The 15833-nt window shown below is 40.0% G+C and overlaps 1 protein-coding gene across 1 annotated transcript; it reads right to left on the bottom strand.

Annotated features, from left to right (window-relative positions):
• Positions 1-89: 89 nt before the first annotated feature.
• On the bottom strand, positions 90-4085 carry LOC121743376 (probable receptor-like protein kinase At2g42960). The gene is made up of 8 exons (XM_042136668.1): positions 3437-4085; positions 2179-2833; positions 1991-2095; positions 1760-1882; positions 1398-1568; positions 1169-1298; positions 824-1033; positions 90-677 (listed from the first exon to the last, which is right to left on the bottom strand). The coding sequence occupies exons 2-8, from the start codon at positions 2829-2831 to the stop codon at positions 549-551; spliced, it is 1521 nt and encodes a 506-aa protein (XP_041992602.1). The 5' UTR covers positions 2832-2833; positions 3437-4085; the 3' UTR covers positions 90-548.
• Between the last annotated feature and the right edge of the window lie 11748 nt (positions 4086-15833).

Here is a 15833-nt window from a genome sequence, read left to right as displayed (position 1 = left end):
TCCAAATGACAAAAACAAAAAAACAAAGAAACATAGCCGTTGTAAATCTATCTAGGGCCATAATTCAGACATTGTAGGGTAAGAGCTTCTTTGAATCTATAACCCATCTTTGCACATTCAAATCTCATAATGCAAGAACAATGTTTCTGCACAAAATCATACAAGAGATGCAGATAAAACAGGTGAACTATAAATAGGGATGCCGTAGAATCAGCGTGAAAGTATCCTAACCGTACCAACGAACGACAGAATGAAGTCGATAATAGAATGATCAAATGATATTAAACATAATTTTACAATGAATGGGCACTTTGGTCCCGCCCACCGGAACCCTAAACCCTTACCGCATCATGTTAGCTCGACTCGAGGAGCGCATATTCGTTATTTTTGGAGGGATCCTGGAGACAAGATGCCAATGATTCAAGATTCCAAACTGGGCCATGCCTGCTCTCAGTCGCACTCTGTCACTGGAGGAATTTTTCCAGAAAACAAACTTAACAAATGTGAATGGTAGAGAGAGATTATGTCTAAAAAGTCAGTTTCAACTTTCAATCCATTGCCTTGGAAGTGTGGCTTTCTGAGGGCTCCGCTCTGCTTTCCAGCTCGGTCGAGCCACTACCCTCCTTCAACGACTCGATCTCCATACTCACCGTCCTAGTTTTCCTATTCCGACGATCCTGCAGGTAATGAAGGTTAGATCTACCGAAACACTGTCTATTATCAAGACGATTCAATGGAACGAAAACCTATTCGACAAAAGTTCGTTCATTTAATTAGGTTCTGCAAGTAATGTAAACAGATATATACAAATATAGATGCTCACCTCACGATAAGGAAAATCATCAGCTTCCAGCATACGGACAACCTGACTCATTTTGGGCCGTTTCTCCCACTCGGGGTCTACACATCTTAGCGCTACGAGAAGTGCACGTTTCAAAGCACGGATAGTAGGCCTGACTTCAAGGCTGGGGTCCACAACTTCCTCTGCTCTCCTGTGCCCTACCATCATCTTAAGCCACTCGACAAGATTAACCTGCAGCAGACACAATTATGGATTGTTACTCGACGGGTGGGGCTGGTTTCCCAGTCATTCTGTCTGAAGTAGCATGCATCCGAATTTATTAGCTATGTTTACCCTTCAAGCTTCAAAAACAAATTAGATTATCACCTCGTTGGCTGGACGTGCATAATCCACTGGATCTCTTCCAGTGACGGCTTCAAGAAGTAGAACGCCAAAACTGTATATGTCGCTTTTTTCATTCAGCAAGCCGGTGTTTGCATATTCTGGAGCCACATAACTGAAATTTGCAAAAACACCTGATGTTACGAGGAGAAACTAAACTAAAGATAGATCATAAAACTGAAGTGGAGCGAGTAAACTTTGAAGACAAGCATACCCGAAAGTCCCCATCACCCTCGTTGTGATATGGCTTTCTCCAGATTCCAGCATCTTAGCCAGACCAAAGTCGGAAACTTTAGCGTTGAAGTCGTCAGTGATCAAGATATTACTTGATTTTATGTCACGATGTACAACTTTTGGTTCTATCGCTTCGTGCAAATAAGCTAGTCTGAGTATTAAAAACAATTTCCCTTTAGTTAGGGAGATGGTTATTCGATCCACTAGACTTAAATTTATCGTTTTCCAATTAGTTAACGTAGATGCTTTGAGGAATAGAAATGGAAGGAACAGAAATCAGCAGTTCATTGAGCAGAAAACTCTAATTAATGGTATAAATTGTTAAAGATAGTGTTGACTTACGCCTTTGCGGTGCCAAGCAGAACCTTCATTCGGGCTTCCCACGTTAGGGAGCCATGCTGCCTCATTGCCCCATGAAGCCACTGTTCGAGATTTCCGTTATTTACATACTCATATACCAACATCCTGAAAGTAGAAGACATGCCACCTCATCTCAATTTGCAAACAAAGTCCAAGGAGAAAAAATGACCATGAACAAGTACGAAAACCAGAACCGAAAACAATATTACAGACCTCTGAACTCCTTCTATGCAGTAGCCAAGAAGCCTGACTAGGTTTTTATGTCGAACATGACCAATGGCCTCTACTTCGACCCTAAACTCTTTCTCCGCCTGACCTCTGCAATTCAGGACGTCATTTATTAAAAAATCAAACAGAGTTGCCACAAGCTTCAGATACGAAAACCTGATGAGGATACTCACAGATTATTAAGAAGCTTCTTAACTGCCACCTCCGAGCCATTGACCAATCTGCCCCGATAAACAACCCCATAACCACCTTCCCCGATGATATTTTCTGCTGAAAAACGATTTGTTGCAATTTGAAGATCTCTGAGTGTGAACCAGTGGCCCCACCCAAGCTGAGATATTTCTGGCAAACCAATTAAAGGAGACGGCATGGCAATTCCATACGACATTGAAGATTGTTTACGCCCATTACCAGAACTCCCCTCCTCTCCAGACTGATGGCTACCACTCTCGTGATGGTAAACTGAACTGCTCTGGCTGATGTTATCAGTATCACCTGATTTACTCCTACCCAAATGAACTAACATCTTCTCCGTTTTCTTATCACTATGGTTATCGTTAATAGTCAAGTATAATGATTCTGGATGATCGCGCATGCTTTCTTCCTCAACTCTATCTACCCTGATATCTTTTGAGATGTTAGGAATCTGGCATATAGAGGAGTACTTGTCTAAGGTTTTTCGAGATCTCCGTTGGAACATGATCCATATTGATAAGATCCCCAAAATCAGAACTATAAATGCACCCACACATATGCCTATGAGAACCCAAAGCTTCAGAGCCCCATACTTCTTCGACAACTCAGCATTTAAGCTTCCAGAAGCCATTCCTGATATGTCAGCACAACAAAGTAAATCCACACTCAGTAAGTCCCAAACAAGGGCCTACCTCATTGAAGCCTAAATTCGCGAATCGCACCACATTATCAGAAAAACACACAATATATAGCAATGTGCATCTAAGAGTGCAATGATTATGCAGTAAGACTTCCCAGACGAGGACTACCTCATTGAACCTTAAATCCAAGAATCACATCACATTATCAGAAAACACACAATATACAACAATGTGCATCTAAGAGTTCAATGATTATACACTGTAAGACTTCCCTCTATCAAGATTCAAGATTTCAGTATAGTCAAAGCATCAACAAATTCAATGCTGCTAGAATTCTAATTTCTTAAACAAACTAAACCAAACAAGAAATGAGCTTACTCTGATCACAAATTAGCAACATCAACAGTCAACACATCTTTCTTTTCAAGGATACCAAATTTAACCTATTGCAAGAAACACAATTAACAGCATTACAGAAATCTAAGAGCTAAAGATAAGCTAAACCACCATTGATCTACACAGATTACAGGTCAAAATTCAGGCAACAGAAACATAGAGAGAGAGAGAGACGCATCTAAATAGAGAAAGACCTGACCTTGGCAAGTGATCTGAATTCAACCCCCCTGATCTTCCTCCTTGAGAATCCAAAGAAGCGAAGAAAGGGTACCTTTTTTTCTCAACAGATGCACAATGAGCATAGATGCGCCAAGGCAGAGATGAAATACCAATAACCCACAAAAAAGAGAGAGAGAAAAGAGTATGACAAAAGAAAGATGGAGCTGGGCAAGGAGTAGTTTAGAAGTAGAAGGTTGTGGTGTGGAGTGGGCCAAGAAAAGTGATACTAACAATCATGGAAATGAGAAAGCTAATTTCTTTTACTTCTGGAAACAATGGCAGACCAAAAATCCAATCTTTGTGAGGGGGGAGAGTTCATCTTTGTTCCCTTATTTGGTTGGGATTTGAATCAGAGTTAGATGGGAGAAATGATAGGTAGGGTTTTGCAAATGAGAGGTACATCAGTAAAGCTGTAAAGAAATTGCTTGGTTTGCAATGGAGGAAAACCAGAGAGATAGAAAGAGAATAGTAAAGGGAAAGCAAAAATGAGATTATAGATTAGTAAAATCCTGCATTTATAGCTATAGAGTTAGAAAATAAGAAAAAAAATGGTGGATAAAGTGTGAAATCCAGACAGAAGTGGAATGTGAATAAAAGAAAAAAATTGAATTGAGTGTGTGAGAAAGAGAGAGCAGATCTATGGCTATTGAAGAGCAGCTACATTTACAAGTTTGTCCTTTTTTGAGGATGTCATCTCTCTGTATGATTCTACAATGATCTTATGCTATGAAAATGAATTAAGTATTTTATTATTAATTGATTTCATGATTATAATTTGTACAGTAAAAAAATTAAAATAAGGTTGTTATTCATAGGCGAAGTATAGAGAATGTAAATTATTTTTGTTTGGTTATCACAGAATTCCTGACGACACAGACAGATAATGAGAAGTTTGACCAGTGCTTAATCAATGTGTATGGTTTAAATAACTGTAGAGTGTAGAGTCCCAATAATTATCCTCAATTTTTGTAATTAATAAAAATTTATTGTTACAGTATATAGTTTGATTTATGGTTATCATTCGGTGTTGAATATGTGACAAGGATAGGTCAAGTTATTGATAATGTCTTGGATTATAAGATTAAAAAAAAGTCAATGTCAATAAATTCACCGTCCTAGTTATATATCTGATTCTGAGATATTTATATGATATATTCAAAGATTATTCGAATTGCAATAGTTCAAAAGCTAAGAAAATGGGTGTGATTATGGAGATATAAAGAAGGGAAGCAACTATTGGATGAAGGAACAATGTCTTTGATTTGAAGCATAACCTCTTCATTAAAGTGTCACACACAAATCCCTTTATATATCGGTATCATACTTAATCAACAATTATTATTAATTAATTGGAGGGTGCCAATTTCTATTCTTAATTATACTTTAATTACGCAGTCCCACTATTGTGGCGCATCACTCCAAGACTATTAATTTAACTATAATGGGTTAAGTGCCATAATGCACATTAACCTATACTACTCAAATTTAGTTAGTTTGTGTCCTCTTAAATCTAGAGAAAACAACGAAAAATAACAGGATTTAAAAATTTGTTTTAACTTAAATAAATGAAGAATAATGAAGAATAAAGTAGTAAGTTAAATATAAAGTGATAAAAAAAAGAATAAAGTAAAAAAAATATATTATTTTTATCAAAAAAAGGAAATGACTCAATTAAGATGAAACAATCTAAAAAGGAATACATCTCAACTATATAGAGACAAAGAGAGTACTATTTTATATACACGTAAAACATTGTTGCTAACTGATAGAAATTAATGCCATTCAAATGTTTCCATAGGAAAATTAAACTAGTCTTTTCAACATTCATTAAATTAAATTACCTTATCCATTAAACCCTTTCAAAATGCATATATTTGTTTTTTCTTTTTCTTTATCATCTATTTAAATAGAGTATAATTTTTTACATTGAATAATTAAAAAAAAGGACAACAAAAAAACCATTATAATCATACTATCCCCATCCACTATTAAAATTTAAGGAGTAAACTATACGAGACAAAATTAGGAAAGTAAAAAATTTCCTAAAATTGGAAAGATATTCATTTCGTTCGTCATTAGGAGTTTCATTTCTCTTCTTGTGCAGGTTTAAAAAAATATTGAAAAATTGAATGGAAAAATGTTTGTAGAATATATGTCACACTTATATATGACAGTATAAATGAATTGCGAATATAATAAGTTAGTAGAATGTGAGATCATATTATCATTTATAGTAGTAATAAAAATGAACTGAAATTTTTATTCATAGCCATACTAAAATGAGAAACGGAACTCCTACTCACACGCGGGAGTTTTTTAAATTGACAGTGATATTGATTAACGCAAGTGTACTCGTGCATATGTATTTCAATTTGAATAGCATTAGTAAATTTTAGAGTGGAGGCGCACCTAGTTTATAGGTCCAACTATCTTGCACGATCATGCTACACATCTTAATAATTATAGGGCCAATCAAAGTTAATCAAACTTTCAAAATTCAGTGACCTGATCCATACATTAATGGTAACTAACCAGATTGATAGGGCTATTGTTAAGTAAATAATTACAAATCCCAAGAATTTCCCCTTTTTTACTATTAATATAGGACTATACTATACTCCAACTGTCCCATTAAAAATGAAACGTTTTCCTTTTTAGTTTGTCATGAAACATTTTTGAAAATAGAAACAACTATATCTCTATTTTTATCACTCTTACTTTACTCTCTCTTCATTTTAATTCACAAAACAACACTATATAAAATTACTTGGCGATTCTCAAATGTTTCATATTTTATGGGACGTAACATTTACTACAAATTACAAAGTATTTATTTGATATAGTGTTATATTGTTGATAGTCTCATGTGCTACACGAGACCATGCATTAATCCATCTAATTAATTGATAATCGATCCAAACATTATCTTAAACATTTTAGATAATAAATGCGTATAAGTGTGTGTATCGGAGTTTTTGTCTAAGACATATCGTCGTTAATACTCCGATCTTCAGATATGTTCTTAATTTTACATTGATATAATTAATAAAATAGTACTCCGTAATAAATTTGAGTTAATGTACTGATCAAATAATCTTATGCACATTCTCATTGATTTAGAGATAAAATACTTTAATTTATAATATGATAAAAAAGTACCACTCTTCATATATTTAGTTTTAACAGTATACTTTAATTCATTAATTATTTGGTAGTTGGTACCCACATGATCCAATTACAATATCAACTCTTGAGGCATAGGGTAAGTAGCACAAATGATAGAATTAAAATTGCTGTCACATTAGTTGACTACAAAATGGAATATATAGTACAACATTGGTGCCAATATATCATATATATACACGTAAAATATGCTTTATACATATCTGATCAAATATATAATTAAAAAAGAGTCAATTTAGATTTTAGATAGATCTAATTAAAAAAAGGTAGTACTAACAAATATCCTTAAGATGACAGCAGGCGCCTTCTGGCCATTTAATCTTAATTAAGTTATGCTATATAATGTTTGTTTATGTTATTTTATAAATTACAAGCACAAGAGTACTTCGAATATCTACAAAAAAAAATATCGACACCTTAGTTCCAATTCTAGATATATTACATGAATTCATGAAATATGTACATTCTGTCACTAATCCATTGCTAATTTTGCTAGTAAATTTTCCGGCCGACATTACGTCACTAATCGGCTGGTAATAGTGTCCGATTTTATGCTCTATTAAAATTCGATGATAAATGACACTTTTAATTTGCAAATTATATACTAAAATGAAATCACATTTTTCGCACACAAAATACAAAATCACCTCGATTGAATTCGGAATGCGAGCAATAGAAAGGAACACTAATTATGATCGAATAGAAATATTTTTTCATTAATAATAGTCTTAATGGTAGATGACAAAAATTCTAATGTAAATTTGGTAAGAGAGAGAATTATTTGAGTATATTATTTTTAAAAATTGACACATGTCACATTAGAAAATAAAACTTTTTTGAATGAAATTGGAAAAACAAAATTATTGATGATATATGGAGGGAGTAGAATAACTAAAGAGGAGGAAAAAGACAAGATCCAATTCCAAGAAAATTACGACAGTGACTGATACGGCTATTATTATTATTATTATTTAGTTAATTAATTATGGATTTTTATATCTTTTTAATATCTTTTGTCTTCCTCATTGAGTTAGTATCCACTATTATAAATAGTGTACATTGTTCTTTAGTTCTATCATTAAAAAAATATCAATTATCCTTCTATTTTATTTTCTCTTACTCTCTTTCCTTTTAAACGTGCAAAACGCACAAAACTCTAATTTTGACGCCGGATTGATCGACGGGCAAAAGCTCCCGCGACGTTTGACGCAAAATCTACGAATTAAGGAACTTCATCCTTAACAATTGGTGCTTTCATCGTGATCTCTTCCTCCGAATCGTTGTCTACATGTCGTACAGCTACACCGGATATCAACTCCGGCAGGCGGATTACCACCCATGGCAGCCCGTATCTCAACCCCTGCTCCATCCGAACAGAGCGTTAGATCAACAACCATCATATCCATATCCACAGGATGGGAGACTCCACCCACAACACCATCCCTACCAAGCCCGTCAACCCACTTCCTGGGACCCACCATGGCTGCGCCAGGAAACTGAGTTTCAGCAACCATCGTCCTACGAGACAGATTTGTACTCGCCACCACCGCCCTCTTGTTGGGACCTGCCAAGGTTGTGCACGCAACAGGGATACTCTCAGCCTTATCAACCGCCTCAGCAGCCACACCACACTGCACTCAGACAACCCACTAGCTGGGATCCACCTGCCTATGGGGAGACAACGGGACAACTCCCCTTCCACGAGGTCTCGGCATACGATCATCCACTGCCCCCCAACCATAACTCAGGATGGAATCAACCCGCGCCACAGCTACCTTGTCCAGCCACCACCACGGCACATCTGACTCTCGCACAACTTCAACAATTGTTGGAAGCGTGCTACAGGATGGAGTCTCGCCTTGTTGCAGCCGACCGACGAATCGACAACATGCTTCCTCCCGAACTGCCTGAACCTGCGCAGCCCTACGGCTCCCAAATTTTCGGGTTTGGGGACCTCGTTCAGCACCTTCCTCCATCAGGAAATAGCAAGGCTTCGTCGGGGCCGTCGGGTTTAGTCCCCTACGACTCATTGGCTCCGCAGTCGAGTACAACACCACCACCCTTTGCGCTGCTTCCCGATACCGCCCTCGAGCCGCCGCCGCCGCCGCCGTCAGAACTTCTTCCTTGGAAAGTGGAATATCGCTCGTTGGCTTATGCTATGTCCAAGACTTCAGTTGGGAATGTTTTGGAATGCAATAAGAAAGAGATTATGATTCTTGACTGTGATCGAGTCGAGGAAGGATTTGATGACTCTTCGGAGAAGATTCTACATTCTTCTTCTCATTTTGGTGGAGTTGAAAAGGTTGAGAAGATAGAGAAGTCCAGTCCGGATTCCGCATGTAAAGAGAAACCGGTTCACGGTTGCATCAAGATTCAGTGCGCGCGACAATTGAATGCTTCTCAATTCAAGATTCCCCAAGTCCAGATTGGTTTGGGTAGTTCCATTGTGGACAACGCATCGCTGAAATTATTGAGTGATTCATCTCATGTAAGGGTTGTCGCAAGTATGAATCATCGATCAACATCGCTCGACGCTGATGCCCGGTTGATTCCTCCGCAAAATGACACTTTATGCTTGAGCATTCATGGACGCATTGCTGCAGGGAGACGCTCAACTATTCGGTGTATGTTTGACCCAGGAGGATTCCTCAACACTCATCGTTGCTTCATGGTGCCCACCTTGAGGACAAGGTGGATTTCAACCGTGGGGGAGTTGATACGGCTATTATTATTATAATTATTTAGTTAATTAATTATAGATTTTCATATCTTTTTAATATCTTTTGTCTTGCTCATTAAGTTAGTATCCACTATTATAAATAGTGGACATTGTTCTTTAGTTCTATCATTCAAAAAATATCAATTATCCTTCTATTTTATTTTCTTTTACTCTCTTTCCTTTTAAACGTGCAAAACGCACAAAACTCTAATTTTGACGCCGGATTGATCGACGGGCAAAAGCTCCCGCGACGTTTGACGCAAAATCTACGAGTTAAGGAACTCTCAATGAAAGCACCAATAGTTAAGGATGAAGTTCCTTAACTCGTAGATTTTGCGTCAAACGTCGCGGGAGCTTTTGCCTGTCGATCAATCCGGCGTCAAAATTAGAGTTTTGTGCGTTTTGCACGTTTAAAAGGAAAGAGAGCAAGAGAAAATAAAATAGAAGGATAATTGATATTTTTTGAATGATAGAACTAAAGAACAATGTCCACTATTTATAATAGTGGATACTAACTTAATGAGCAAGACAAAAGATATTAAAAAGATATGAAAGTCCATAATTAATTAACTAAATAATTATAATAATAATAGCCGTATCAGTGACTAACCTAAGATAGCTCTAATTAAGTACGACAGTGACTGATCTAACATAACTGTTGCGGTTTCTTTTGGAGATGAAGCCGACGAAAGATTGTAAATTGTAGACTTTGATTGGAAAATTTGAGGAATCTCTATTTCTCGAGAAGAAGGTTTACAATATGAATTTGGGAAAATTACACACACTAACTAATTCCCTCCTTTCCCTTTTATAAAGCGTCACTCAACTAACTAACAACTTTTCAAATCCTATGGTTAGGATTTAATCAACACTATTACTCCATCCAACGGCTCCTGAGTGTTCTTGGCCCATTGATGAAGATCTTCCACACTGACTTGAGATGAGCTATTGCAACTGAGCAATTAACTCCCACAAATATCCACCTTCATTGCTTAGTTGAACATCTGGACATCATCTCTTACACAAACTCACTAGCCTCAAACAAAACTCAAACTTCTCCTTAGGCAACGGTTTGGTGAGCATGTCCGCTGGGTTCACAACTGTATCAACTTTGAACAGCTTCACCCTTCCACTCTCTACTTCTTCTTTGACAAAATGTAGCCGCACATCAATGTGCTTGCTACGTTCATGAAACACCTGATGCTTTGCTAAACTCAAAGCACCATTTTTGTCACAACCAATGGAGATTGCAGCTTGCTGCACTCCAAAATCAGCAGCAATACCTCTCAGCCATGTACATTCTTTCACTGCAGCTGTTAATGCAGTATATTCAGCTTCAGTTGTGGAGAGAGCCACCACATTCTGTAGGCTCGACTTCCAACTCACAGTTGCACCATACATTGTGAAGATATAACCCGATTGGGACTTCCTAGTGTCCACACTCCCTGCAAAGTCACTGTGTTAAGGACCGTCCTCCTTAACGTCGATTTCCACACAAAATCAAGAAACGAGATGTCGTCGTTGTCGAGCGCCCAACGTTGGGTCGTGACTTGGACGGCAAAAAGGGGCGGTTGAGCGCGAGATCAGCCTCGTCGGCAACCTTAGGAGATGTTTCTTGTTTGCTACTCAATTGAGCCAAAAGAATGATAATTTCGTATATTGATTGAATGAATAAAAAGGATAACAGTCTATCCTATTTATAATGCTACTGACTTAATGAACAAGAAAACAAAGATATAGAAAAAGATATGCTAAATCCCTATAATATATAAACTAAATAATAATAATAGAGGTTCTTATCAACTCCCCCACGGTTAAAATCCACCTTGTCCTCAAGGTGGGAACCACGAAGCAAAAAGGAGAGTTGAAAGCAGAAGCTTCGGCGAGGCCACTCCTCCTGGATCAAACACACTCCGAATAGATGAACGTCTCCCTTCTTCACTTCCATAAAAAATCAACAAAGGAGACCCAACTTTGTCGGAAAAATTCCTTGCCAAATCGAAAAGCTTGTCCACGCCTCCCAGAATGCCCAAGCATGGCATGTCATTACTCGGAGGGATCAACCTTGCATCTTTGTCGAGCGATGTTGATCGATGATTCATACTTGGAACATCACCGACATTCAAATCCACATAGACACAAGCAATTACGGGCAAATCGGTGTAAGCACCATCTCCTTTCTTGCCCCAACAATTTCCAACAACATTTTTGGATGACACTTGAACAACATTGAGTGAGGCGATTATCTTCTCCACTTCACCAATAGAACCATTCTCCTCTTTATCTTTTAGCAATGTCTCCTCCTTTTCACCAATCTTCTCATCATATACCCCAACGAGCACTTGCGGTGACTCATTGTCGTTCTTGACAATCCCTTTATTCTTGACGAACTCTCCAGGGGACTCGTTGTTTGGAACATCAAGATGAGCGCCATCATTGTGAACATTGGTAATGTCATTGGGAACATCATCACCGAATACTATCGTGGGAGTATTATCAGTTTTCTCTTCGGCTAAATTCTCATCTTGAATGTTCTCCTCAAACTCCTCCCCATCATCCGCATAATAGAGAATGCGTTGTTTACACACATGTCCCATCACCCATTTCTCGGGACAGTGCCAGCAGAGACCCAACCTGGACCGTTCTGACTTCTTCGCCTGGGAGACCCGTATTAGTGGCAGGCGTGGCTGCTCCGGAGTTTGACTGGTCACACGTGCGGGCTGACTGTATAGGTCCCGCGTTGGCTTTTTGGTGGAGTAGCGGGGCTGGTGGGAGGCGGGCTGGACTCGCGCTCTCACCTCCTCCTGAGGGTGAGGTCGGTCCCAGCACGTCTTCGAGCGTCGGGGCCGGTCAACGGTCGGGTAGCCGCGGTCCTGCTGTTTCGCCGGTGGGTCCCAGCACGTTGGGCGGTGTCGCTGCGTTGCGGTTGTCGGGTAGCGATCAAACCCTAATTGGGTCTGATGCTCTCCGCGATCAGATAGGTGGCCACCCCTCTCGACGTAGCCGCCGCGGTGTCGGGGCCAAGCGTCTTGCGCGCGATTGCGGTACCCGATGGGCTGGTATCTCGGCAGTGGGCGACGATCAGGTGGATCCAAGTGGTGTGAGACGTAGGGTGATTCTGGATCAGGCCACGACGGCGGGCGGAGTACTTCCACCCGGATGCTCGGAGGGTCCCAACTGGTTACACGGTGAGGTTGGGCCGGATGGTAGGGACGGAATGGCTGTGTGGCCTGAGGGAAGTCGTATTGACGACGGCGATAGCCGGCGTAGTCGTATGACATGTTGACGGACTGAGGCGTGGCTGTGGTGGATGATGATCGTCTGACTTCGACGCGGCACGCGGGAATCCTTCCCGTCGGGCGTTGCAGAAGTAGTGTTGTCCTGCGGCTAGAGCTCGGCGGATAGGCGAGACTCGACAACCAAAGGAGTTGCTGTGCGCGGAATGTTTTCCGTCGGGCAGCGGTGTAGCTTCGGTTCGAGATGGTGGGAGGGTAAGCTCTCAATGAGAGCACCAGTTGTTAAGGACCGTCCTCCTTAACGTCGATTTCCACACAAAATCAAGAAACGAGATGTCGTCGTTGTCGAGCGCCCAACGTTGGGTCGTGACTTGGACGGCAAAAAGGGGCGGTTGAGCGCGAGATCAGCCTCGTCGGCAACCTTAGGAGATGTTTCTTGTTTGCTACTCAATTGAGCCAAAAGAATGATAATTTCATATATTGATTGAATGAATAAAAAGGATAACAATCTATCCTATTTATAATGCTACTGACTTAATGAACAAGAAAACAAAGATATAGAAAAAGATATGCTAAATCCCTATAATATATAAACTAAATAATAATAATAGAGGTTCTTATCACACTGTCACAAAACCCAATCAGTGCATCTTCCTCATTGTAGCTGCTGCTTTTGAACAGGATTCCTACATCTCCAGCTCCCTTCAGGTACCTAAGACTCCACTTTAGGGTCTGCCAATGTTCTTTCCCATGATTGCTCATGTACCTGCTTGTGTAGCTTATAGCATGTGCCACATCCGGCCTAGTTCCAATCATAGCATACATCACACTTCCTACCACATTTGCATATGGGATAGCCTGCATTTCTAGCCTCTCCTCATCACTTTTTGGTGACTGCTCCACAGTGAGCCTAAAATGCTGAGCAAGAGGAGTAGCTGTTGTCTTTGAATCAGCCATTCTGAATCTCTTAAGCACTCTTGATATGTAATCAGTCTGGTTCAGCCAAATCTCCCTCTTTTCTCGGTTTCTCACAATATTCATGCCAAGTATCCTCCTAGCTCCACCTAGATCTTTCATATCAAAAGCTAGGCTCAAATCCTTCTTGATTTCCTGAATCTCATGCCTTGATGCCCCTGCAACTAGCATGTCATCAATGTATAGGAGTAGATAGGCCACTGCAACCTTGTCTTTCTTCTTGATGTACACACACTCATCATAGCTGGACCTTTCAAACCCATTGCTCAACACATAATCATCAAACTTCTTGTGCCACTGCCTACTTGCTTGTTTCAAGCCATATATGCTCTTTTTGAGCAGGCACACCTTGTTCTCCATCCCAAGTTTGATAAATCCCTCTGGTTGACACATGTAAATGGTTTCCTCTAGGTCCCCATGTAGGAAGGCAATCTTGACATCCAATTGCTCAAGCTCCCAATCAAGTTTTGCAACCACTGCTAACAGAATCCTAATTGAAGTGTGTTTGACTACGGGTGAGAACACTTCAGTGTAGTCAATACCCTGCTCTTGTGTGAATCCACGAGCCACTAATCTTGCCTTGAATCTGATTTGTTGGTTGTCTACAGATTCTATCTTTCTCTTGAACAACCATTTACAAGTTACTAGACTTCTACCCTCCACCTTATCAACTAGGATCCAAGTACCATTTTGGATGAGGGAATCAATTTCATCAACCATGGCTCTTAGCCACTGGTCTCTATGTTTACAATTCATAGCCTCCTTATAGGATTTTAGCTCAGAAAACTCAATCTCCTCTGCCACGTATAGAGCAAAGTACAGCAGTTCAGTGTCTGCATATCTCACTGGAGGCTTCACATTTCTTCTAGTTCTATCTCGAGCTAACTGATAAGTTGAGATGTCTGACTGAGGCTGAGCTCCCCTACTCTCTGGTTCTTCATCAACATCATATTGTACGACAGATTCTTCACCAGAGGGTCCCTGATTCTCCACCTCAGATTGAGCTACCTGCTGGGGCTTTTCTATCACATTATCAGATTTCCCGAAAGGCATTTCTGACTCCACAAAAGTTACATCCCTACTGATCAAGACTTTGTGATTTCCTGGCTCCACACACCAAAGTCTATAGCCCTTCACACCTTGTTGATACCCCAGCATTACACATCTCAAGGCTCTAGCATCCAACTTAGTTTGCTTCATATATGCATAAGCCCTGCAGCCAAATGTCTTGAGGTGAGAGTAGTCCCCATAACGGACATACCATCTAAGATCTGGAGTGTCCCCATCTATACTTGAAGATGGACACTTATTAATCAATTTCACATCAGTAGCTACAGCCTCTGCCCAGAACCTTTTCTCCATGCCCGAAGCCAGCAGCATGCACCTCACTCTCTCCATTATTGTCCTGTTACCCCTCTCTGCAACACCATTTTGCTGCGGATTCAATGGAACAGTGCGGTGCCTCTTTATTCCCTTGGCTTGACAGAACAACCCGAACTCCTTTGACACAAAGTCTAAGCCATTATCTGTCCTAAGGCACTTCACCACACACCCCTTTTCCATCTCAACAGCAGTGCACCATTCTTTAAATTTTGAGAGTGCCTCAGATTTTTCTTTAAGTATATACACCTAAAACTTTCTAGAATAATCATCAATAACAGTCATATAGTACTTGCCTCCACTAATAGATGTCACAGGGGATGGTCCCCACAAGTCACTATGAACATAGTCTAATGGAGTTGTGGATGTGTGATTACCTTTCTGGAATGGCAGCTTCTTGCCTTCCCCATGATGCATTCCTCGCAAGGTTTAGCAGCCTTCTCATCAGTGCCAGATATCACTTCCTTGCTCATCAATTCCCTGACACTACCCATGGCCGGATGCCCCAGCCTTCTATGCCAAGTCTAAACAGATTCACTCTTGACATTATTTACTTGATCCCTGATCTTTACAGCAGATCCACATAGGTAGTACAAGCTTCCATTCCTTTAGCCCTTCATGACTAGAACCCCATTCCTTCTGATCTCCATGACTCCAGTAGTCGAATGGAAGGAGCAGCCTTTTCTTTCTAACATCCCCAATGATATGAGGTTTCTTTTTTACTTCGGGATATACCTCACATCACTCAGGATGGCCGAGGACTTATCATCGAGCCTGAAGCGAATCTTGCCGACCCCCTCTATCTGGCACACCTGATTATTTCCCAGGACCACCGAGCCATGCGCCTCTGCTATGTCTTCAAACAACTCCAACGTAGGGCACAT

This window comes from Salvia splendens, chromosome 8 (genome assembly GCF_004379255.2).
Source record: "Salvia splendens isolate huo1 chromosome 8, SspV2, whole genome shotgun sequence".
Classification (NCBI taxonomy): domain Eukaryota; kingdom Viridiplantae; phylum Streptophyta; class Magnoliopsida; order Lamiales; family Lamiaceae; genus Salvia; species Salvia splendens.
Note: the sequence above shows the minus strand (reverse complement) of the source record. Positions and strands in the feature narration are given on the sequence as shown.